The sequence below is a fragment of the Rhinoderma darwinii genome, chromosome 1, assembly GCF_050947455.1.
Source record: "Rhinoderma darwinii isolate aRhiDar2 chromosome 1, aRhiDar2.hap1, whole genome shotgun sequence".
NCBI lineage: Eukaryota > Metazoa > Chordata > Amphibia > Anura > Rhinodermatidae > Rhinoderma > Rhinoderma darwinii.
In genome coordinates, this window is record NC_134687.1 from 34117110 (window position 1) to 34143609 (window position 26500).

Below are 26500 nucleotides of genomic sequence, written 5' to 3' on the forward strand. Positions count from 1 at the left end.
TTTTGTCCCAGTGAGGAAGTAAACTGGAAGTTGGACCCTCTAAGGCTATGTTCACACGGAGTATTTTGGGGGAGGAATATCTGCCTCAAAGTTCCAAACGGAATTTTGAGGCAGATATTCCTCCCCCAAAATACTCCGTGTGAACAGCAATTATCGCGCCGTTTTTCGCCCGCGGCCATTGAGCGCCGCGGGCATAAAACACGCTTTCTCCTGCCTCCCATTGAAGTCAATGGGAGGTCGGAGGCGGAAGCGCCCGAAGATAGGGCATGTCGCTTTTTCCCGCGAGGCAGTTTTACTGCTCGCGGGAAAAAGACGCCGACGCCTCCCATTGAAATCAATGGGAGGCGTTCTCGGGCCGTTTCTGCCGAGTTTTGCGACGCGGTTTCCGCGTCAAAAAACTCGGCAAAAGACCCCGTGTGAACATAGCCTAAGGAGGGTTGAGATGTAACCACATATCTGTATCTTACACTGAGGGGTGAAGCTCGGTCCACGACTTCCCTGCAGTGCAGCATCTTACTTATTTCGTGGTCTGCTGCAGAGATCTGCTATTGACTTGATGTAGATGTCGGCCCCCGTACCGATGTCGGCCCCCCTACCGATGTCGGCCCCCCTACCGATGTCGGCCCCCGTACCGATGTCGGCCCCCGGGGCTTTACATTACTGTTTATTGAACAAAAAAAGGCTCTCTTCTGTAGCAGAGGACAAGGATTATGGCTGCTTCTGCGGACTCCCACACAAGTCCCAAAGGAGCGGTTTGTTTTATTTTTAGTAGAGCAGATTCAACACTTCAATGTTTTTTTTTTAAATATTTCCAAACACTATGAATTCCCCTTTAATTTTTCCTAACGATTATGGATCTCTGTGGGTCATTACGGGACTGGTATGAAAACTGCTCTTCAACCCCTTCATATTTTAGCATGTCTTTTTAAAGGTTTATTCTTTAGGACTTGAACTTGTAATCATTTATAATTGGCTTATATTAATTTTCAGGTGATGGATGGCTCTGATAACCAGTATTCTGGAATGCAGATAGGACAGCTCCAGGATGAAGAAGATGAAGGGGCAATCCTGCACCAAGGAGAGCCCGCAGATCACTTTGGAAACCCGTCTCTTGGTAATTTGACCTCAATTTGTGGGATTTTTTTTATTTTTTTTTAAATTTGTAAATGGGTTTCCAACCTTGGCCACTAATATATGCCTGGCCAAAGTTTTAAATATGTTGGGTGTTCTTTAGACGGGTCCAGCGGCAGGAATATAGCAATGTGTACGTTTTTATTTTGAACTGCTCCTTGAAACGTTTGTTGTGATTTCTACATATGTATAATTTGGGTTTTCATATTTGTGAGAAATAAAAATAATAGATTTCAGGATTATAAATGTAATCTGAATTAGTTTTTATCTATAAAGGTCTTAACCATCATCTGTTAAAGACCATGGGTCACAGCCGCCAGTCCTCTGATAGCAGCGTTGATCGCTTTGTCACCAAAGAGGAAATGGTGGAGCCGGGAGACCTCGAAAATAAGGTAAAAAAATTCACATTTGTGTCGTAGCCTCCATCACATGCATCGCTAATAAACGACGGAGCAGCTTCCTGCGAGTGCCGCTTGTTGTCAGTCGTGTTACGGTTCCGTCACGGCGTTCTAGACAGATGCCACAACATAGTTGGGAATAGAGGCTAACAGATACTAGTGCCTAGATTAATGTACACCAATGGTAGCACTTGTATGTGCCTCCCAATATAGATATGTCAAGGGCTGTTTGTGCCGTTGCGCCAGAGGTTATAACTAATTTCTTGTCTTGTATGTCTGTCATTCTTATTGTTGCAGCCGTCCAGGATAAAGGGGGACATTGGTCACTACACAGATGACGATGCAGCTCCCCTTATTCACTGTGTACGTCTGTTATCCGCTTCCTTCCTGCTGACTGGACAGAAGAGAGGTAAGATCACTGCTAGAATTGATTTGAGAGAAATGGAGGGAGTTGTCCCACCCCATGAACTTTTAAAAATGTTCCACGTTGGTATACTAGAACAAAAGAAGTAATACTCTCCTTGTCAATCTCGTGATGCCGCTTCCCCGGTCCCCCGCCGGTCTCTGTTGTTCCTGATCCGTCGTTGACATGTCGACACGACCGCAGCGTTCTCCTCAGCGGTGTCATCAGCAGGAAGGACAGAGACCGGCGGGGGACCAGGGAAGCAGCAGCAGGGGATTGAGACGGTGAACATTACTACTTTTGTTATAATACACCATTGTAAGCCGTTGTCTAGAGGTTGGACAACCCCTTTAACCTAAGTGTATTGTATATAAATATGGCGTATAGCATACCCGTTACCTAACCGTTTAAACTGTCCGGCTCAACACACATATATTGGAGTGCTGTCTGCTGCACTGCATTCTGGGCAAGTTTATTTTTTCTACTTGAAAGACCGCTCTGTAAAGTCATTGAACAGGTGGGGGGGGGGGTTACAGGGAGATTTCAACCTGCCTGCACAATAGAGGATATAAGAGCAGATGAGCACAAGACAAGTTACGCTAAGTATTTCTGAAGTTGCTCAACTTTTTATGATTAAATCTATGAACTTGCACGTTAAACTTTTTAAAACAGACCCGTCAATTACTACTGTAGTGAACAGGCCTCTTCAGGCCATAAAGAAGTCGCTGTAGTAGGCACTCATTGTAGGGGATGGAAGGCTGATTTATACAACATATAAAAACACTGTACAACGATCTGTTTTATGTGACCTTAACATTCTAGAAAACTTCTTTCCTTGATGTGTCTGTGAACTTGTTGTGATTTTGTGTTCTCCAGCCATGGTTCCGGACAGAGCAGTGCGGGTCAGTGTGAAGGCGTTGGCGTTGAGTTGTGTCGGGGCCGCTGTTGCTCTGTACCCTGAGGCTTTCTTCAGCAGGCTTTACAAGCTGCAGCCAGAGAGTGTAGATCATCCAGGTAACGGATGAAACTAATATCGTAACAAATACTAATTTTATAACTAATATGAGCCATCAATCAGGCGGGTCATAAAAGTATATTAGGTGGGGGGTCTGACCCTCCGTATTGCATTGAACAGCAGCCCCGAATCCCTGTTCTTGGACGGAGTACAATATGAGCATTCTCCATCCCCCTATAGAACTGAATGGGAGTTTCAAAAAGAGTGCTCTCTAGTCAGTGATTTTGTCAGCAGTGGAGTTCCATAGCTTGGACGTCTACTTCGCTTCTATGAAATGTTTAACTACATAGAGCACCGTTTAATAAGGATAAGGAGCGGCTTATCTCCTTATGAACCCAAAAAAACGGGCATGTTGACATTTAACATGTCCGAACTTTTTTTTTTTTCCTCGCGTCGGCGGGTTCGGCCAACCTACATCTAATGTGTGACCAGCTTAAAGGGTAACTAAGCTTTTATCCCCTTCCCGTCGTAAACCGTTTTCAGATTTTCATTTTTTCCTCCCCACCTTCCAAAAGCCATAACTTCTTTATTTTTCCGTCGCTATAGTCCTTTGAGGGCACGATTTTTGCGGGACGAGTTGTAGTTTTTCGTAGCGCCATTTATTGTGCCATATAATGTACTAGGAAACGGTATCAAAATTTTACAGGGGGAAAAAAATGAAAAAAACACAACTGATTCCTCCATTGTTTTTTGCGCTCCTTTTTTACGTAAGTCACCGTGCAATTAAAACAACATGTTAACTTTATTCTGTGGGTCAATACGATTAGGCCCCCAAGGTGTTATAGCAGCAATTGCCATCCCGCCATTGCATTGTGGGGGTCGCGACGAGCTGCTAGAAGGGGTCGCCCCTCTCTTTCTAGCTATTTAAATGCTGTGGTCGCGTTTTGACGAGCACGATCCCACTCGTTACTGTGAAGTGTCGGCTGTAACATACAGCCGTCACCCACGTTGTATATTGACTGTGAGCCCGCTCCATACTTCCCCCTACCCTGCTATGACGTAGCCATACGTCAAATGTTGGGAAGGGGTTAAAAAACATTTTACATGTTATACGTTTTGATTGGTGAGACCTCCGCCGATCGCTAAAACAAAGGCGCATGGGTGATTGCTACGCCGCTTTATTTTTGATTTTTTACTTTCCGAGAAAAGCAGATCAGAAATTTAGCAGCGCATCGCTCACCAGAGCGCTACCGCCGCTCTGTTTAACCAATTGGTGGGGGTCTCAGTGCTTGGACCCCCACTGATCAAAACTTCTGACGTGTCACTTATATGTCAAAAGTTTTTTAAAAGTTCAGTTACCCTTTAATACTCGGAACTCCGAATGCATCCGTATAAACCAGCCCCGTATCTCGTTACTATGTTACGTTCAACACTCAGTTCCTACTATTTTATTATGCTTTTCTGTATATGTGTTGTTTGCAGGTGACTTGAATGCTTATATCTTCCCTTTAGAAATGCAGTTTGTGTCCGATATCTTGAACTATATTAATCATGGGGACCCCCAGGTTAGAGGAGCCATGTCCATTCTCTGTGGCACCATAGTCTACTCCATACTGAACAAGTCCCGATATGATGCCGAACGTTGGCTGACTGTTGTTAAAAACCGTACAGGTAACTTATGGGGTCTTCGGCATAAAACTGCTATATTTCAGTGTCCTATAAAAAGTACTAATATGAGTAATAGGTGTGATTGCTGCAGTTCTTGGTAGTGCCAGTAGGTATATTTTAATAGCTAACATAAACCTATTTAAAGGGGTAGTCTATTGAAGAAAACCATATCTTATTAGGGCATATGGACTTCATTGGTCTGGGATCTACATCGTGAGCGGCTCGCCACTCTGTCTCATAGAAGAATGTCCATCTGGGGGCCGTTTTCTTTTTTTTTTTTGGGGGGGGGTCAAGCTGGGTGACCTAGCTTTATGGCAATCATTACATCTCCCAAATGATTTTGAAAATTGTACAACGATCGGTAATAGCTGAAATATTCTTTGTTTTTAGGGAACATCTTTACTCTGGAAGATTGCATTCCTTTATTGCAAAAATCCCTTAAAGATGAATCGTCGGTTACATGCAAGATGGCTTGTGCAGCAGTCAGGGTGAGTGGAAATAGGTTCATCTAAAAAATGGCTTCGTTTCTGTCTTAGGGTATGTGCACACGGCCTCTTTTCAGACGTAATGGAGGCGTTTTACACCTCTAATTACGCCTGAAAAGACGGCTCCAATACGTCGGCAAACATCTGCCCATTGCTTGCAATGGGTCTTACGATGTTCTGTGCAGACGAGCTGTCATTTTACACGTCGCTGTCAAAATACGGCGCGTAAAATGACGGCCGCGTCAAAAGAAGTGCAGGACACTTCTCGGGACGTTTTTGGAGGCGTTTTTCATAGACTCTATTGAAAACCGCTCCAAAAACGCCGCGAAAAACGCAAGTTTCTCAAAAAACGTTTGAAAATCAGGGGCTGTTTTTTCTTGAAAACCGCTCCGTATTTTCAGACGTATTATGTTAATCGTGTGAACATACCCTTAAGGTTATAAAGTGAACCACACTGGAGTGCGCAGCATGCGGTCTGATAGTCCGTGGCCTTCCTACTTTTGTCCCTAAACAAATAACTGTCTTTATCAGGCCAGACGGCACTGTAATTGGCATATGGCACACTCCCGTTAAGGTAGCCGCTCAGCGGGTACAATAGCACCATTCAAATCACATTACAAATAGCATCTTAAAGCTGTATGCACATGTTGTAGAATAAATGCAGGTAAAATTCACACTTAATACTGCACATATTTTTATGCATTTTGAGGTGCGGATTTTATTTATTGACGTAAAAACAGATGCAGATTTTCTGCTGCAGGTTTTGATGCGTCGCCCTGTGTATTTTGCTGTTGCGGAATCCTTTTCAGGCTGCCTCATGTGTCCTGTAGATATAAAGCTATTACCAACCAGTCATTTGTGGACGTCCCTGCAGTTTGCTGGAGTTTGCAGTCTGCAGCTTCTCCTGTGCCTTAGACCTGCGGGTCGCCGGCTTCCTGATCTCAATTTAAAATGATCTATATTGGAATATGTTCTATAAAGTTTCTCTCAGATGTGATCTGGCCACATATAGGATTCCTAGTCAAGGCATCCTGGGACGTGTAGTTACTCGAGCTACTGGTCTTCAGGCAGTGATTTTCTAACATCAGGACGGTGGACAGAAGCTGGATTATATTCTTACAGGTGGCATGTGGGAAAATAGAAGACAAGTTATCGTTTGGGCTAGGTTCGGGGTAGTAGATTTGGTCATATGTGTGTGTTTGCAGGCGTTTATCACAGATACTGCCTAGGTTTGGGGTTGTAACTGACCAGCTCTTGTTGTCCTCCAGGCGTAGTGTAATCGAGCTGCAGGTTACCACGTGCGGGTTGGTGTTCAGTTCATATTTGTGTGTTTCTATATTATAAAAGACGGATAAGAAGTTGTATTTCATGGTCTGCATTATATGACCTCCACTCTCACTTTTTTTCCTTTTTTTTTTTTTTTTTTTTCCCCCCCAGCATTGCATTTCCAGTTTGTGTTGTAGCACATACAGCGAGCTTGGTTTACAGCTGATGATAGATCTGCTCACCCTAAAGAACAGTTCTTACTGGCTTGTGAGGACGGAGCTCCTGGAAACTCTTGCAGAAATTGATTTCCGGTTAGTAAAAGAACTCTTAAACTAAGAAATTTATTTTTGCACACATGTTTTTCCTTTGAAAAAAAAAAATAAAAAAAAAATCTTAACCCCTTTCTCAATGTATGACGTATCCTTGCATCATAGCTGGGTAGGGGAAGTATGGAGCGGTCTCACGGGCTGAGCCCTATTAAGCCCTGCCTGCAGTCTTAATAGAAGCCTGTCAGAAAGACGATATACTGCAAGTCCCCTGAGGGGGGACTAATAAAAAAAAAAAGTGAAAATCGGTTAAATACATTTTTCTTTTTTTTTTGTATTTTTATGTACGAAAAAAATCTATTACGTTTAAAACAAACCCCTTTTCCTATTTCACCCCTAAAGCATTGTCATTTTTTTTTTGTAATAAACAAAAATAATTGGTATCGCCACATCTGTAAAAGTCTGAACTATTCGAATATATCATTTAATTAACATGCATGGTGTATGCCGTAAAAAAAAAAAGTAAACAGCCAAAATCAGTTTTTTGGTCCCCTCATCTCCCACAAAAATGTTTTATTAAAAGGTGAATTAAATAATCGTATTGACCCACAGAATAAAGTTAACATGTCATTTTATTGGCATGTGAACGCCATGAAAACAAAGCCCAAGAAACAATGGTGGAATCAGTTTTTTTAACTTTCTACCCCACAATTAATTATATGGTGCAATAAATGGTGCCATGAAAAACCTACAACTCGTCCCGCAAAAATCATGCCCATATCGACAGAAAATAAAGAAGTTCTCCCTTTTGGAAGGTGGGGAGGAAAAAAGTGAAAATCTGACAAATGGCTGCAGCGGAAAGGGGTTAACATATGTTTTTTTCATGATGCTCAAATTAGGCTTTTGTGATTCCTTGTGGGTTATTCTCCACGCTCTCGTTCCATGCCGAAACATATCAATAAACTAGCACGTAACCAGCATGAATCATACGAGCAAGGTGACGACACTGATTGTTTAGAAGTGGCAGTATTCCCGCTTCATGTTGGGGTGTTTTTGGTTTTTTTCTAGCTGTGCTTAACCCCTTAACGCACCATGACGTAACTGTACGTCAAGGTGAGCAGTAAGTTCGCGCACCTTGACTTGCAGTTACGTCTGTGCTTTGACAGTTAACCGCCGTGCGGCGCTACACCGCAGCGGCGGTTAACTGTGCAGGGTGTCTGCCCTGCATTCTCCATTGCCGATCAGCGGCCCATCGCCGCTGATATCGGCAGTTAACCCCTTAATAGCGGCGCTCGATTTTGAACGCCACAATTAAGGTGTTTAGCGCCGATCGGCAGCCCCCATGTGAAATCACGGGGGCTGGCGATCGTACCCATGGCAACCGGACGCCAGACAATGTCTTCCGGGTTGCCATGTACAGAAGCCTATGAGGACCAGCCGGAGGGTGGTCGTCGTAGGCTTCCTGTCAGTGTGACTGTCACGTCTCAATGACAGTTGGAATGTATTACACTACGTAGGTAGTGTAATGTATTCCAGCAGCGATCAAAGCTGCAAGTCTAAGTGTCCCCTAGTGGGACAAGTGAAAAAAGTAAAAAAAAGGATAAAAATGTTTTAAAAAAAGTGATATAAACAAGAACTGCTTTTTTTAGAAGTCTTTTATTATAGGAAAAAAAATGAACACGTAAAAAATAATTACACATATTTGGTATCACCGCGTTCGTAACGACCCCAACTATAAAACTATAATATTATTTTTCCCGCACGGTGAACACCGAAAAAAAAAAAAAAAACAATGGCAGAATCACTATTTTTTTTGGTCACCACCCCTCACAAAATATGTAATAAAAAGTGATCAAAAAGTCGCATGTACGCCAAATACTACCGATGCAAACTACAACCGGTCCCGCAAAAAACAAGCCCTTACACAGCTTTTTTGACTGAAAAATAAAAAAGTTATGACTCTCCAAATATGGCGACACAGAAAATAATTTATTTTCTAAATAAGTGATTTTATTGCGCAAACGCTGCAAAACATAAAAAAACCTATATACATCTGGTATCGCCGTAATCGTACCGACCCGCAGAATAAAGTATAATAGTCATTTATAGCCCAGGGTAAACGCCGTCAAAAATAAATAAAAATCATTGTCAGAATTGATGGTTTTTGGTCACCCGGCTTGCCGAAAAATTTAATAAAAAGTGATCAACAAAATCGTATGTACCCCAAAATGGTACCAATGAAAATTACAGATTGTCCCGCAACAAATAAGCCCTCACACAGCTCCGGTGGTGAAAAAATAAAAAAGTTCCGGCTCCCAGAATATGGCGATGCAAAATGTGCAGAGCGTTCCAAAAGCGGATAAGATCGGGCGCCATTTATAAGTGCGACACCGGCCACATATGTGCGGATTATTATTTATTTACCCCATTATTATACCCCATTATTATGCCCTGATGTACTCCGCACAGCCTACATTTGCGCCCACATTATAAACTGAAATACCAGCAAAACGCCAGAGCTACTACCAAGCAAAATCTGCGCTCCAAAAGCCAAATGGCGCTCCCTCCCTTCTGAGCCCTACAGCGTGCCAAAACAGCTGTTTACGTCCACCAATATGGCATCGCAATACCCGGGAGAACCCTGTTACTATTTTATGTGGTATTTGTGGCACAAACTGGGCACAACATATAGTGCACTAAAATGACACATCAGTGGAAAATTGTAATTTTCACTCTGCACCATCCGCTGCGCATTAAACCCTTTGCGCACCATGACTTAATAGCATGTCGTGGTGTGGGATATATGGAGTGTCTCACTAGGGATGCACGGTGCATCGAAACTTCGATACTGTGCATCCCTAAACGGTTCGATACCGCTATTTCCTGTATTTCGATACTGAGCTGCGCAGCCGCACAGCTCAGTATAGTAATACATGAATGTATGGGAGCGCGGCTGCGGCTGTGTACTTCAGCCACAGCCCCGCTCCTGAGTCATGATAAGTTTGCGGGGTCAGGATGATGCGATGCGGCCAGTGCTGCACTAATGATCTGCGGCACTGAAGACAGAACATGGCGGGCGCACTGCAAAACACCCCCATGTTCTGTCCTCAGTGCCTGAACCTCCGCTCATTAGTGCAGCGCCGGCCGCATCTCCTCATGCTGACCGCGCGCGCACTTCCTGTCAGGAGCGGGGCAATGGCTGTATTACACAGCCGCAGCCCCGCGCTATAACGGCGGAGATCAGAGAAACCTCTCATCTCCGCCGTTATTCCCCTGAATGCTGAGATCACAGCTGACTGCAGCATTCAGGAGAAAATGAGCAGGGGGGATGCCCCTGCATCGCGTCACAGGGAATTCCTGTGACGCGATCGAGGGCCATACCATATATGGGCAGACAGCCCAGGGTCTATTGACGGACCCCAGGGCTGTCTTACCATATTTCATGTTGTTAGGACATACCCAAGTATGTCCTAACAACAGCCTGTGTATTATCCGTCCACAGGCTAATGTACTGGCACATATCTGATATATGTCAGTACATTAGAGTTTAAAAATAAAGTAAAAACAAAGTATTGTTAAAATGAAAAAAAAAAATACACCTTCACCTTTTTTACAATAAACATTAAAATAAGTCTCAATACATAAAATACACACATTCAGTATTGGCGAGCGCAACAATTTTTTTGCATCATTTATGACGTGTACGCTGTAAAAAAAGGAAACACGGCTTTCATACACTTATTAATGTGAGGCGCGAGGTGCGATGAATTTACCCTCCATGTGCCTCACATTAATAGTAATTAACCCCATCATGTACCTCGCACATTAACCCATTATGACTGAGAAACATGATGGGATTAATTACTATTAATGTGAGGCGCGATGTGTGATGAATTTTGAACGGAAGAATTTTTTTTTAATTACTGTTGGCAAAAGTATCGAAATTGGTATCGAAATCGCAATACTAAACGAAGTATCGGTATCGAAGTCCAAATTCTGGTATCGTGACATCCCTATGTCTCACGCACTGAGCCCGTGCCATACGCTGCGGGTGTCAGCTGTGTATTACAGCTGATACCCGGGACTAACAGACAGAAACAGCGATCACGCTGTTACAGGAGCCTGTAAAAATGACAATATACTGCAATACATTAGTATTGTAGTGTATTCTACCAGTGATCTAACGATCGCTGGTTCAAGTCTCCTAGGGGGACTAATAAAATATGTAAAAACAAAAGTAAATGGTTATTATTAGTGGAAAAAATTAAATAAATATTTAAAGTCCAAAAATAAACCCTTTTCACATTTTTTCTCTAAAGTAATGTAAAAAAATTTAAAAAATACACAAAATTGGTATCGCTGCGTCCGTAAAAGTCCAAGCTATTACAATATACCATTATTGAACTCGCACGGTGAACGCCGTGAAAAATAAAGAATTTTAAAACGGCAAAATCACAGTTTTTTTGGTCACCCTGGCTCTACCAAAAAATGTAATAAAAAGTGCTCAAAAAGTCTGATGTACCAATAAAAACTACAGCTCGTCCCGCAAAAAATATGCCCTCACACCGCTCTATTGACGAAAAAATAAAAAGTTGTGGCTCTCGGAAAGCGGGGAGGAAAAACGAAAAAGCAAAACATGAATCAGTTCGTAAAGGGTTAATTACTTTCTAATGAAAAAACTTTTATGACCACGTGGGGTATAGCCGCACTCGGGAGAAATTGCTTTACAAATGTTGGGCAGCATTTTCTCCTTTATCCTTTGTGAAATTGAAAAAATTCAACATTTTATTGGAAATAATGTTGATATTAATTTTCACGCCCTAATTCTAATAAATTCTGCAAAAGACGTGTGGGGCCTAAATGCTCACTATATCCCTAGATAGATTCCTTAATTGGTGTAGTTTCCCAAATGGGGTTACTTTTGGGGGGCTTCCACTGTTTCTGTCTCTCGGGGGCTTTGCAAATGCGACATGACACCCAAAAACTATTCCAGCTAAATTTGAGCTCCAAAAGCCAACTAGCGCTCCTTCCCTTCTAAGCCCCGGTGTGGGTCCAAACAGCAGTTTATTACCACATATGGGGTATTTACGTAATCAGGAGAAATTGTTTTACAAACGTTGGGGTGCTTTTTCTCCTTCATTCCTCGTAAATATTAAAAATGGCTACCTTTTTTTCAGAAAAAAAGTAGATTTTTACCTTTACAAACTAATTCCAATGAATTCAGCAAAACAACTGTGGGGTCAAAATGCTAACTTTACCCCTAGAAAAATTCCTTGAGGGGTGTAGCTTCCAAAATGGGGTCACTATTGGGGGGTTTCCACGGTTTTCATCCCTCCAGTGCATTGCAAACGCGACACGGCACTGAAAACTATTCCAGCAAAATCAGAAATCCAAAATCCAAATGGTGCTTCTTCTCTTCTGAGTCCTGCTGTGGGTCCAAACAGCAGTTTATTACCACATATGGGGTATTGCTATAATCGGAAGAAATTGCTTTACAAATGTTGGGGTGTTTTTTCTACTTTATTCCTTGTAAAAATTTTAAATTTCTACGTTTTTTCACAAAAAAAGTAGATTTTCATCTTCACATACTAATTCAAATAAATTTAGGCTGGGTTCACACGACCATGTTATGTCCGTAATGTACGGAACGTATTTCGGCCGGAAGACCCGGACCGAACACAGTGCAGGGAGCCGGGCTCCTAGTATCATAGTGATGTACGACGCTAGGAGTCCCTGCCTCGCTGCAGGACAACTGTCCCGTACTGTAATCTTGATTACAGTACGGGACAGTAGTTCCACGCAGAGGCAGGGACTCCTAGCATCATACAGAACTATGATGCTAGGAGCCCGGCTCCCTGCACTGTGTTCGGTCCGGGTCTTCCGGCCGAAATACGTTCCGTACATTACGGACGTAACATGGTCGTGTGAACCCAGCCTTAGCAAAAAAACTGTGGGTTCAAAATGCTAACTATACCCATAGATAAATTCCTTGAGGGGTGTAGTTTCCAAAATGGGGTCACTTTTTGGGGGTCTTTACTGTTTTGGTACCACAAGACCTATTCAAACCTGACATGGTGCCTAAAATATATTCTAAAAAAAGGAGGCCCCAAAATCCTCTAGGTGCTCCTTTGCTTCTGAGGCCGGTGTTTCAGTCCATGACCGCACTAGGGCCACATGTGGGGTATTTCTAAAAACTGCAGAATCTGGGCAATAAATATTGAGTTGCATTTCTTGGGTAAAACCTTCTGTGTTACAGAAAAAATGTATTACAAATGAATTTTCGAAGTAAAAAAATTAAATTTGTAAATTTCACCTCCACTTTGCTTTAATTCCTGTGAAACGCCTAAAGGGTTAAAACACTTTCTGAATGCTGTTTTGAATACGTTGAGGGGTGAAGTTTTCAAAATGGGTGAATTATGGGGAGTTTCTAATATATAAAGTCCTCAAAGCCACTTCAGAACTGAACTGGCCCCTGTAAAAATCGCCTTTTGAAATTTTCTTAAAAATATGAGAAATTGCTGCTAAAGTTCTAAGCCTTGTGATGTCATAGAAAAATAAAAGGACGTTCAAAAAACGATGCAGATATAAAGTAGACATATGGGAAATGTTAACTAGTAAGTATTTTGTGTGGTATTACTATCTGTTTTACAAGTAAATACATTTACATTTAGAAAAATGCAAATTTTTGCTAATTTTCTCTAAATCTTGGCGTTTCTTACAAATAAATATTGAATTTAACGGCAACATTTTTTCAGTATCATAAAGTCCAATGTGTCACGAGAAAACAATCCCAGAATCGCTTGGATAGGTAAAAGCATTCCGGAGTTATTACCACATAAAGTGACACATGTCAGATTTGCAAATATGGGGCTGGTCCTGAAGGCCAAAACAGGCTTAGACACTAAGGGGTTAATGGGTTTTTCCTGGCAAAACTAAAAAAAAAGTCTTACTGCTGTTGTGCCGCCCGGACGTGTAACAAGCCGCTGGACTATGTGGCACAGCACCTTGCTCTTTGACACCTGGGCAGGTTGGAGTAGTATGGGTTTAATGGCTGTAAAAAGCTTAATGGGAATGTATCACCGAATGACAACCAGATAGTGCAACATAATTTATTTTTATTTTTTGATTGTAGATTTTTTTTTTTTTTAATTCTATTTTCTGGTCGTGTTAATAGTGGGCAGCCATCTTGCCTGAGCTGCTGTTTACAGCATTTGGAGGTATGCTTTACAGCAGCCACATGGACCATACAAACCTGTAAACCGGATGGGACCCATTGACGTCTATGAGAGTTTTCTAGGCATGCTCTGACCTGTGCAGGGAGGGGGAGGAGGGGATCTGTGTCCATTACCTATTGACAATAGTGGATCCTGAGTAATCTATATAGAAGTATTTCCTGTCATTGTGCCTGCGATGATAATGAGATGACTGCTGGGAAGTGATCTCTACAGAACAGGAAGGATCAGTCTAATATGAGGCTCAGAGGCCAGAGTGAAAACTGCAAGATTTTAGGATTATTTATTTAATATAAATAATAACATACAAAAAAACCCGCCACATAATTTAACATAAAAACTTGCTTTAAATAGGTCACTTTACATTCCCTATAACTCCAGTCCATTCTACATTCCCTATAACTCCAGTCCATTCTACATTCCCTATAACTCCAGTCCATTCTACATTCCCTATAACTCCAGTCCATTCTACATTCCCTATAACTCCAGTCCACTTTACATTCCCTATAACTCCAGTCCATTCTACATTCCCTATAACTCCAGTCCATTCTACATTCCCTATAACTCCAGTCCACTTTACATTCCCTATAACTCCAGTCCATTCTACATTCCCTATAACTCCAGTCCATTCTACATTCCCTATAACTCCAGTCCATTCTACATTCCCTATAACTCCAGTCCATTTTACATTCCCTATAACTCCAGTCCATTCTACATTCCCTATAACTCCAGTCCATTCTACATTCCCTATAACTCCAGTCCATTCTACATTCCCTATAACTCCAGTCCATTCTACATTCCCTATAACTCCAGTCCATTCTACATTCCCTATAACTCCAGTCCATTCTACATTCCCTATAACTCCAGTCCATTCTACATTCCCTATAACTCCAGTCCATTCTACATTCCCTATAACTCCAGTCCATTTTACATTCCCTATAACTCCAGTCCTGCTGTTACACATCGGTTCATGTTTATCAAAAGAAATGGGAAGAAAAATGGTGTTTATCCAAATATATTATGCAGAGAATGTTGTTCCTACGACACCATTGAAATGAGAGCCCCGTTGTGTATTTGAGTTTTTCCAAGTGAAAACTCAACTCTGCTACATCTGTATGTTAAATCATGATCTAGATGGACCGTTTATTTATGTGCTCCAGACTGATAAAGATACTGCTGTAACTGAACTGGCTTGCAGTTTTGCCTATAGCCACACAAACACGTCATAGATGGCTGGCTTTTCGCGTCTTTTTGTAACGTGTGGCCCCTATCAAACGTCTTAAGTTGTGATAAAGTTAGATTGGGAGCCTCGTTGGTGGACAGGGACTGATGTGAATGGTGACCATCTCTGTGAAACACTACAGAATATGTTGGCGCAACAGAACATAATAAAAATGTCACGTCCTTCTCTATGTGCCGCAAACGTCACACATCCAGCTTCTCTTTCTGCAGGTTAGTCAGTTTCTTGGAAGGCCGAGCAGAAGGATTACATAGAGGTGTCCATTTTTATACTGGGGTAAATATGCTTCATCTTTTCTTTGCATATGTTAAATGAATCGGTTACATTCTAGAAATGTGTAAGATCGTTTTGCTCAAACCTTCCATTATACAGGGTGGGCCATTTATATGGATACACCTAAGTAAAATGGGAATGGTTGGTGATATTAACTTCCTGTTTGTGGCACATTAGTATATGGGAGGGGGGAAACTTTTCAAGCTGGGTGTTGACCATGGCGGCCATTTTGAAGTCGGCCATTTTGTATCCAACTTTAGTTTTTTCAATGGGAAGAGGGTCATGTGACACATCAAACTTATCGAGAATTTCACAAGAAAAACAATGGTGTGCTTGGTTTTAACGTTACTTTATTCTTTCATGAGTTATTTACAAGTTTCTGACCACTTATAAAATGTGTTCAAAGTGCTGCCCATTGTGTTGGATTGTCAATGTAACCCTCTTCTCCCACTCTTCACACACTGATAGCAACACCGCAGAATAAATGCTAGCACAGGCTTCCAGTATCCGTAGTTTCAGTTGCTGCACATCTCGTATCTTCACAGCATAGACAATTGCCTTCAGATGACCCCAAAGATAAAAGTCTAAGGGGGTCAGATCGGGAGGCATTTCGTCTGCGGTGTTGCTATCAGTGTGTGAAGAGTGGGAGAAGAGGGTTGCATTGACAATCCAACACAATGGGCAGCACTTTGAACACATTTTATAAGTGGTCAGAAACTTGTAAATAACTCATGAAAGAATAAAGTAACGTTAAAACCAAGCACACCATTGTTTTTCTTGTGAAATTCTCGATAAGTTTGATGTGTCACATGACCCTCTTCCCATTGAAAAAACTAAAGTTGGATACAAAATGGCCGACTTCAAAATGGCCGCCATGGTCAACACCCAGCTTGAAAAGTTTCCCCCCTCCCATATACTAATGTGCCACAAACAGGAAGTTAATATCACCAACCATTCCCATTTTATTTAGGTGTATCCATATAAATGGCCCACCCTGTATAGACGTTTTATGTCCTTCATAAGCCCAGGTGTAGTTGTGTTCTCTACCTGTTTTTCTCTGATAAACTAGGATAATATGTAGCGCTATAACCTGAGCGTGTATCCGTCATGTATGCTGCAGTACAATGTATCGCTAAAAGCGATTTGATAATTTCTCATCAGAACAGATTTGACCGTCTCCTCTACGTTTTATATTACAGTTGCTTCATCTTCAGGAACGTGTATTAAATGGCGTTGTCATCAGCCTTCTGGGAGATGAAGATGCTCGGGTGAGACGCGTAGCAGCAGCCTCATTAGCTCGGTAAGTCTAAAATGACTGAGCGGCGTTGGACGGAGTCACTATCGTCTGTCTTTTAGTCGTCACTGACACGTGGTTGAAGAAAATCGAAAAGCCGACTAGACTTGGAAAGCAAAAATGTTCTTAACCCCTTCCCCCCCCGCTTGCATTCTGGGCTCTAATGACCAAGCCGGTTTTTACGTTTTTCCATCGTCGCATTCGAAGAGCTATAACTTTTTTTTTATTTTTGCGTCGGCATAGCTGTATAAGGGCTTGCTTTTGCGTGACACGTTGTATTTTTTAATAGCACCATTTTGAGGTACATATTATTTATTGACTAACTTTTTTATTAACATTTTGGGGGGGGGGGGGTAGAAAATCTGAAATTTCGCCACTCTTTTTTCGTCCTAAATCTACGCCGTTTACCGTGTGGTATAAATAACACAATCACTTTATTCAGCGGGTTGTTACGATTGCAAAGATACCAAATTTGTATAGATTTTGTATGTTTTAGTACTTTTACACAGTAAGAACTTTTTTTTCAAAATTATTTGTTTTTGCGTCTCCATATTTGAAGAGCCATAACTTTTTTTTTTTATTGTTCCGCCGTTGTGGTTGTATGAGGGCTTGTTTTTTGCCGGATGACTTGTAATTTTTATTGGTAGCATTTTGGTGTAGATGCGACTTTTTGATAACTTTTTTTTTTTTTTTTTTTTTTTATTAACTTTTCTTACTTAATTACTTTTTTTTTTACTAGCCCCATTAGGGGAATTTAATATGCGATTCTCCGATCACTTTTATAATACACTGCAATACTTTTGTATTGCATTGTATTACTGCCTGTCCGTTTAAAACGGACAGGCCTCTGCTAGGTCATGCCTCTGGCATAGCCTAGCAGGCATATCTGGGGGCTTTTATTAGGCCTGCCATAGAAGACACAGACACTCGGCGATCTTATCGCCGGGTGTCGGTGGGAGAGAGAGGGAGCTCCCTCCCTCTCTCCAAAACAACTCCGATGCGGTGCTCGCTATTGAGCACCGCATCTGAGGGGTTAAATGGATGAGATCGATACTAATATCGATCTCACACGTTCGAGCAGGGATGCCCCCAGCTCTCAGCTGCCTTTGGCAGCTGAGAGCAGGGAGATTTGACGCTCCCTGCTCTGTTTACTTATCCTGATGCAGCGCCGTGAAAAGGCGTATCGGTGGTCATTAAGGGGTTAATATACTTTCAATAGTCTTTTTTTCAAAATTCTAAATGATAACCTGTACGGTAAAGGGGTTTTCCAAAATCCTCCTGTATTTCGAAAAACTGCTTTTAAATGGAACCTGTTTGTCGCCACTAAACTACCTACATGCCGTTCTGCAGATAGGGTTTAGTCTTCTAAACCTTCCAGACTCAAAAACGGTCGATTCGGGAATAGTTAGTTAATATATTTACAATTTACTGTCACAAGACCGGGGCCGGCATCGGGTGCACGCGCATAGGACCGTACACTACGCAGTAAAGTGAGGTGTACTATCCTCAGCATCATGTGCGCAATATGCATACTCCTCTCAGTATGTTGTCATTTAGTTTACTAACTATTCCAGAAACAGCCGGTTTCGAGGTTCGCAGGTTTGGAACACCCCCTGCTGCTTAACAACATTTTGGTGGTTGAGTGGCTCCAAACCAAGTGACCGGTTTCCTTTTAAATTGGCTCTGTCACCACATTATAAGTGCCCTGTCTCCTATATAAGGAGATGGGCGCTGTAATGTAGGTGACCGTAATGCTTTTTATTTAAAAAAACGATCTATTTTCACAACGTTAGGAGCGATTTTAGTTTATGCTAATGAGCTTTCTTAATGCCCAAGTGGGCGTATTTTTACTTTCGACCAAGTGGGCGTTGTACAGAGGAGTGCATGACGCTGACCAATCAGCATCATGCACTCCTCTCCATTCATTTACACTGCACTAGCGATATAGATATATCACGGTGTGCAGCCTCATACACAAGCCCTAACATTACTACAGTGTCCTGATAATGAATATACATGACCTCCAGCCTGGACGTCATGTGTACTCAGAATCCTGACACTTCTGAATCTTTTCTGTGAGATTCCGGCAAGTGAAACCAAATCTCGTTTAGCTCCGAGATCTCGCGAGATTTCGTATCCGTTGCTGGAATCTCACAGAAAAGAGTCAGAAGTGTCAGGATTCTGAGTACACATGACGTCCAGGCTGGATGGTCATTTGTATTCATTATCAGGACACTGTAGTAATGTTAGGGCTTGTGTATGTAGCTGCACATAGTGATATAACTATATCGCTAGTGCAGTGTAAATGAATGGAGAGGAGTGCATGATGCCGATTGGTCAGCGTCATGCACTCCTCTGTACAACGCCCACTTGGTCGAAAGTAAAAATACGCCCACTTGGGCATTAAGAAAGCTCATTAGCATAAACCAAAATCGCTCCTAACGTTGTGAAAATAGATCGTTTTTTTAAATAAAAAGCATTACTGTCACCTACATTACAGCGCCCATCTCCTTATGTAGGAGATAGGACACTTATAATGTGGTGACAGAGTCTCTTTAAGGATCCGCTGCTGCTGAACTTGATGGTAGGAGTGTTTTCCCCTTAACTTTGGAAGCCTTATTAACCCAAAAAATATATCCGGACCTAAAAAAATATAATTATTTTCAGTCTTTTCACCCATTTATTGACTTTCCCCACAGGCTGGTTCCAAAGTTATTTTACAGCTGTGATCAAGGACAGGCCGATCCTGTGGTAGCCTCGGCTAGAGACCAGAGCAGTGTTTACCTGAAGCTTCTCATGCATGAGACCCAACCTGCATCTCACTATGCCGTCAGTACAATCACCAGGTGAGGAGTCTTCTCCGGCAGACATAAGATTAGATATTTTTCAGAATTTTTTTTTATAGTTCATCGACCAAGCTTCTTGTAAAGCTGCACTGAATATATGAAAAAAAAATTCAGGGTATTTTTGTATATTACAAATGTAGACTATTATTGCTTTTCCCATTCATTGTCTCATTTGTTTGAAGATTTGTGATTTTAAAAGGGCTATACACTATATGGACAAAAGTATTGAGACACCTACGCTCTCTTCAGTCTCGACGGTTGAGTATTGTAAAATGTTGCCTAGTCTGCTTGTGTCGCGTTCATCTTTTAGTGTATAATTCTCAGGCAGTGGCAACTCGCTGTATGTACCAATGATCATTTCCTCCGTGCTCTTTCTCAGAGGTAACACGTTATCACTTATAAAGCTGTTACTTTGATGCTAATGGTTGTGATACTTCTTACAGGATCTACAGAGGGTACAATATTCTACAGGGTCCGACAGATGTCAGTATGGAGAATAACTTGTCCAAGGTTATCACGGCAGTCTCCCACGCATTAACCACATCAACCACGCGAGCTCTCACGGTAACTTTTAATTTTTTGCTGTCTAACCACTTGTATCCCATGTTAAAAAAAAATAATCCTAAATAATAAAATCTATACCAGGCAGTTTACGCTTTTTGCGAGGTGCCTCTAGATAGAATAGAGATGTTGACTACTACTACGCTATTCTATCCAGCAAACAAAATGTAACCCCGAAGGGTGCCAAAAGGACACTCTTCTAAACTCGTATGATGGGTGCTTATGGGTCTGTTTGACGTATACGCCCGGAGTGTCCCCGATACATAGGTCAAATGTGTTAGAGGGGGCCAATAATTATGATTTTTCTATTAGAAACCTTGCGTAAAAGCACAAAGTAAAATGAGTGGTGGGGGAGTTGTCAGGTTTGACCAACTACAAAGCTTAATGTAGAGGGGAGCATGCCCTACAATACTACAGTGCATAGCTATGGAGGTCACTTTTTAAGCCCCGGTACCGTCAGCTGGGAATCCATGGAACAGACTTTGTAGTTAGAAAATGGTTAGAAATGTTCTAGATGATGCACAAATGACTTCCATGATTTCCGCTTGCTTTATAGTTTGGTTGCTGTGAAGCTCTTTGTCTGCTGTCAACTGCATATCCAGTATGTACGTGGAGTGTTGGATGGCATTGCGGGTACATCATATACTCTGGGTTCCAGGCCTCACGGATCCAAGTATACAAGAATAGGGGACGGTCCTTCAGGTAAATCAACCCTGGGTAATCATGGAAAATTAAGAAGTGAGATTTACACTGAACGAGGTAGATACATTTATTGGGTTTGGCTTTTTGTATAATTGGCAGGGGTGTAATGTGTAGGATTGTACCGTAAGAGCAGTGAGATCACGGATTTCTCTGCCGCTGTGTCTTTGTAATGATTCTTTTTATAATTTTGGTTTTAATGTTTTTTTTAAAAAAAAACATATCACGACCTGTCTGTATTAAAGGGGTTGACTACTTTGTAAATTGGCTTATGCCTTTAAATTGAAAGTTATGGGACTTATAAACACGTTACAAATCGTCAGGGGAAGCACAACTTATAAAGACCAACTTATGAGCAAGTGACATAACGTTTAAAGGGACTGTCACCAGGTTGATCCTGCCCTGTCTTAGGGTAGCATAAAACCGTGCCAGCGACCCCGATTCCAACGCTGTTACTTGTCAATGATGAGGTTTTATAAAAATCTCTCTATCCTCATGCATTATGTATTCATGAGCTGCAGATAGAACAGGCCCCGGCCGCTGATTGACAGCTTTTTTTTATCTGTGTATAAGGAGAAAGCTGCCAGTCAGTGGTAGATAGGCGGTTAGAAGCGGTCCGATCTCCAGCTGTTGCTCCAGAGATTGATTCCATCTTAGTCAGTCTCCTGAACCTCTCCAGCCGTCTGCCCGTTGTTACAGCGTGGCTGGTGAAGACACGGTTCTGAGGGCCCAAAGTCTTTGTGCCTCTCGTCCAGACGGTGTTGAAGGTCAGAAAGCCTCAGCTAAGATGTACCACCGTACCTGGAAAACGTATTTTTGCAGGTGTGAACAGCGTAATTTCCATTCTTGGGTATGTTCTACATCTAGAACTCCTCTGTTTTTCCTGCAAAAATACCTTGATCTGGGACTTGGATTGTGTTCCCTTAAGGCTGGGTTCACACACACTTTTTTTGCAGGCAGAAAATCTGCCTCAAAATGTCGTTTGGCATCTTGAGGCAGATTTTGCTCTGCCTGCACTCCGATTTTCGTGGCATTTTTCACCCGCGTCCATTGAGCGCCGTGGGCAAAAAAATGCAGCGAAATACGCTTTCTCTGCCTCCCAATTGATGTGAATGGAAGGTCAGAGACGTAAACGAACGAAGATAGGGAGTGTCCCTTTTTCCCACGAGCCGTTTCCGCTCGCAGGAAAATAACGCCTCCGCCTCCCACTGAAATCAATGGGAGGCATTTTCTGACTTTTTTTTTATGGTGCGTTTTTGGATGCGGTTTCCGCGTCAAAGTGTCAAACTGTGTGAACTGACCCTAAGGTTTATGCTCTATCCCTTATTTTCCAGCTGGCCTTGACCTTTCGTTCACAAGTGAAAACTTTCCTGCGAGGAGTTGAGCCTTGGACTCTGTTTGGTCAGTGGAGCTCTTCAGGATGCTCTTTTTGAACCTTTGAGGGACAATTTGTTGCATTTACTTTCCTGAAATGGTTGTCTTCTTGGTAGCGGTCGCTTCTATAACACTGGTTTCGAAACAGGTTGCCCTGTCTTGCAAGTCCCTCTTTATGGTCATCCATAGGGATAAGGTGGTTTTACGACCTGTCCCATCTTTTCTCCCGAAGGTCTCTCGGCCTTCCATATCAACAAAGTTCCTCCCCTTCAGGTCACTGCCTATTCTACTAGGGCTGTTGTTGCCTCCTGGACTACAGTACACACTGTAACTTTTCATATATTTTCTTCCCACTTTCTGGGACTTTTTTAGGACTTCCCATCGTGCTGTGTCTTCCAAAGATCTACATGAAAAAAATTGCATTTTCATACTCACCGTAAAATCTTTTCCTCGTTGTATTGATCGAAGACACCGATCTTGCCCTCGTTTTGGTTCGTTCCAGGACCGGGATCTGTTTTGACGGTTTGTCTTTCTCCCGGGAGTTTGGACATATTGTTGTTTTGTGTTTGTCTTAAACTGATTTAGCCAATGTCTGTAGGAAGGGTATGACATGTCTGACGATTTTAAGTCCATGGCCCCAAGTTTGAATTTCTCAAAGGTTAAGCATTTCCTTCTCAACCTCAGAAATCCACCCTTGGGGTTTCCCTTGATCGTTCTCCACACTTGGGCACTTCTCGCATCAAGGAGACTATTTTTTTCAGTTTCTTTTCTGTAGAGATCAGTCTCTATTTCTCGTTTTTGATTGATACAGATTTTGATGTCTAAAAACTGAATTTCAAACATTTAACCCCTTAAGGACGCAGCCTAGTTTGGGCCTTAAGGCTCAGAGCCCATTTTTCAAATCTGACATATTTCACTTTATGTGGTAATAACGTCGGAATGCTTAAACCTATCCAAGCGATTCTGAGATTGGTTTCTCGTGACACATTGGACTTCATGTTCGTGGTAAAATTTGGTCGATATATTCAGTGTTTATTGGTGAAAAATGGCAAAATTTTTAGAAAATTTTGAAAAAATAGCATTTTTCAGAATTTAAATGCATCTGCTTGTAAAACAGACAGTTATACCACCCAAAATAGTTACTAGTTCACATTTCCCATATGTCTACTTTAGATTGGCATCGTTTTTTGAACATTATTTTATTTTTCTTGGACGTTAAAAGGCTTAGAACATAAACAGCAATTTCTCATATTTTTAAGAAAATTTCAAAACCTTTTTTTTAAGGTACTTCAGTTCTGAAGTGGCTTTGTGGGGCCTATGTATTAGAAACCCTGATAAATCACCCCATTTTAAAAACTAGACACCTCAAAGTATTCAAAACAGCATTTTGAAAGTTTTTTAACCCTTCAGACATTTCACAGGAATTAAAGCAAAGTGGAGGTGAAATTTGCAAATTTCATTTTTCTTGCGGAATTTCAATTTTATTAAATTTTTTTCTGTAACACGGAAGGTTTTACCAGAGAAACACTACTAAATATGTATTGTCCAGATTCTGCAGTTTTTAGAAATGTCCCACATGTGTCTCTAGTGCGCTCGTGCACTAAAACACAAGCCCCAGAAGCAAAGAAGCACCTAGTGCATTCTGAGGCCTCTTTTTTATTAGAATATATTTTAGGCAGCATGCCAGGTTTGAAAAGGTGTTGAGGCGCCAAAACAGTAGGAATCCCCCAATAGTGACCCCATTTTGGAAACTACACCCCTCAAGGAATTTATTTATGGTTGTTGTTACCATTTTGAACGCACAGTTTTTTCACAGCACGTATTTGAATTGGGCTGTGAAATTAAAAAATGTCATTTTTTCCAATAAGATGTCATCAAAATTTCTTATTTTAACAGGGAACAACATACCCCATTTTGTTGCCCAATTTGTCCTTAGTGCGGCAATACCTCATTTGTGGTGATAAACTGCCGTTTGGGCCCATGGGAGGGCTCAGAAGGAAAGGAGCGCTATGTGTTTGTTGGAGTCCAGATTAGCTGGATTGGTTTTCGGGTGCCATGTCGCATTTTCAGAGCCCCAGAGGTATCAAAGCAATGGAAACCCACCATAAGTGACCCCATTTTGGAAACGACACCCCTCAAGGAATTCATTTATGGGTAATGTGACCATTTAGGCCCCATAGTTTCTTCACAGAACTTATTTGAATTGGGCTGGGAATTTAAAAAAAATATATATTTTTTCCAATAATATGTCGTATTGGCTAAAAAAAAATTATTTTTACAAGAAATAAAATACTCCATTTTGTTGCCCAATTTGTCCTGAGTGCGGCAATACCCCATTTGTGGTGATAAACTGTGGTTTGGGTCCATGGGAGGGCTCAGAAGGAAAGGACCACCATTTGGCCTACTGGGGATTTTCTGGTGCGAAGTCATGTATGCAGAAGCCCCTGAGGTACCAGTACAGTTGAAACCCGCAAGAAGTGACCCCGTTTTAAAAACTACACCCTTAAGACCTTCATCTAGAGCTGTAGTGAGCATTTTGACCGGAGACATACACCCCATAAACTGTAATGTGGGTTCTCCCGGGTATGGCAATACCCTACATGTCGCTGTTATCAGCTGCCTGGGCACACAGCAGGGCCCAGAGGGGAAAGATGAGGGGGATAAGATGTGCGGAGTGCATCAGGGTAAGTAAAATTGGGGTAAATTATAAACCAAGGGATGTATGATAAATTTTAAAACACTTTCATACAGAGCTCTGGTTTTTCAGGACACGTGTCACATTGATATATTGTGTCATCCCTTATCGCCCTCTTATAGCAGACTTTGTACCTCTTGACTTTTTCTCTTCTTGCCAGTTTGGGGAACTTCTCCTGGAAAGTGTTGCCCTGGTACGATGCGTGTGGCCCCGCTTCCAGAAGTACTGGGTGCCCCCCCCTTCTTGGTCCCTAAAGATTAGGTTCTTGATAACCACCTCTTGAAATTCAAGGAAAGTTCCCGTCTGGCCTGTACATCGATGTAGCACGTACACATTGTACAATGCCATCTGTATGATGTGCCCGGCCAGCTTCTTATACCACACCGCATGGCGCTGTAGGGCTTCAGGACTTGATCTGACAAGTCCACCCCTCCCATGTACCTATTGTAGTCCAGGATGCAGTCTGGTTTGGGGGTCTCTGTACTGGTACCTCGTACAGGTACATGGGTACTGGTGTGGCATCTCTCTTGTCCTTGTACGTGACACACAATATGTTGCTGCTAGAATGTGCCCTGCTCTCACTCCTGAGTATTTGCCCAAGCAGAGTCTTAGGGAGGCCTCTCAGATTTCTTCTAGCAGTGCCGCATGCCGCAGGACTTCTGGGAGCGAGGCAGTTGAAGAATGGGACGCTGGTATAAAAATTATCCAGGTAGAGGTGGTAACCCAGGTCCAGCAGCACCAAATCCCACACAATTTTTGCATTATCTCCAGTAAGGGGGGGGCATTCTGGGGGCTGAATACTGGTGTCCTTCCCTTCATATATCCTAAACCTGTAGGTATACCCGGATGCACTCTCACAGCTTGTACATCTTCACGCCATACCTTGCCCTCTTACCCGGCAGGTACTCGCGGAATTGAACCCTCCCTTTAAAATCTACCAAGGACTCATTAATAGAAATACACTTCTCGGGGGTGAATGCTGGGAAAACCGGGCACTGAAACGGTCTAATAGGGGTCTCCATTTATACAAACGGTCAAAACTGGGGTCATCTCGGGGTGGGCACGGCTCATTATCAGTATAATGTAAGAAGCGAAGTATTGCCTCATTTATTAATTTTTTTAGGTTCCAGTTCAGTTCTGAAGTTGCTTTGCGGGGCCCATATATTAGAAACCCCTATCAAATACCCCATTTTAGAAACTAGACCCCTCAAAGTATTCACAACAGCATGTAGAAAGTTTATGAACCCTTTAGGTGTTTCACAGAAATTTAGAGCAAAGTAGAGGTGAAATGTACATATTTTTTTTTGTCAGAAAATCCTCTTTATACCATTTTTTTTATAACACAAAAAGTTTTATCAGAGAAACGCAACTTAATACTTATTGCCCAGATTCTTCAGTTTTGAGAAATATCCCACATGTGGCCCTTGGGCGGTAATGGACTGAAGCGCCGGCCTCTGAAGCAAAGGAGCACCTAGTGGATTTTGAGGCCTCTTTTTTATTAGGCACCATGTCCGGTTTGAAGAGGTCTTGTGGTGCCAAAACATTGGGAACCCCCCAAAAGTGACCCCATTTTGGAAACTAGACCCCTTGAGGAATCCATTGTGGTTTTCTTGGGGTGCATGCGACTTTTTGATCAGTTTTTATTCTATTTTTAAGAGGCGTGGTGACTAAAAAAACCGCAATTCTACTATTGTTTTTTTTTTTTTTTTTTACA

The 26500-nt window shown here is 42.0% G+C and overlaps 1 protein-coding gene across 2 annotated transcripts in view; it reads left to right on the plus strand.

The window, feature by feature from the left end:
- The window catches only part of HTT (huntingtin), a 182880-nt gene that overhangs the window by 46085 nt on the left and 110295 nt on the right, over positions 1-26500 (plus strand). For both annotated transcript variants that reach the window (XM_075857408.1, XM_075857398.1), the window contains 12 exons: positions 991-1114; positions 1408-1523; positions 1827-1938; positions 2809-2946; positions 4400-4558; positions 4946-5043; positions 6478-6617; positions 15257-15320; positions 16517-16617; positions 19311-19457; positions 19901-20021; positions 20575-20720. In XM_075857408.1, coding sequence (XP_075713523.1) covers positions 991-1114; positions 1408-1523; positions 1827-1938; positions 2809-2946; positions 4400-4558; positions 4946-5043; positions 6478-6617; positions 15257-15320; positions 16517-16617; positions 19311-19457; positions 19901-20021; positions 20575-20720 — 1466 coding nt within the window. The remainder of the gene's footprint in view (positions 1-990; positions 1115-1407; positions 1524-1826; positions 1939-2808; positions 2947-4399; positions 4559-4945; positions 5044-6477; positions 6618-15256; positions 15321-16516; positions 16618-19310; positions 19458-19900; positions 20022-20574; positions 20721-26500) is intronic.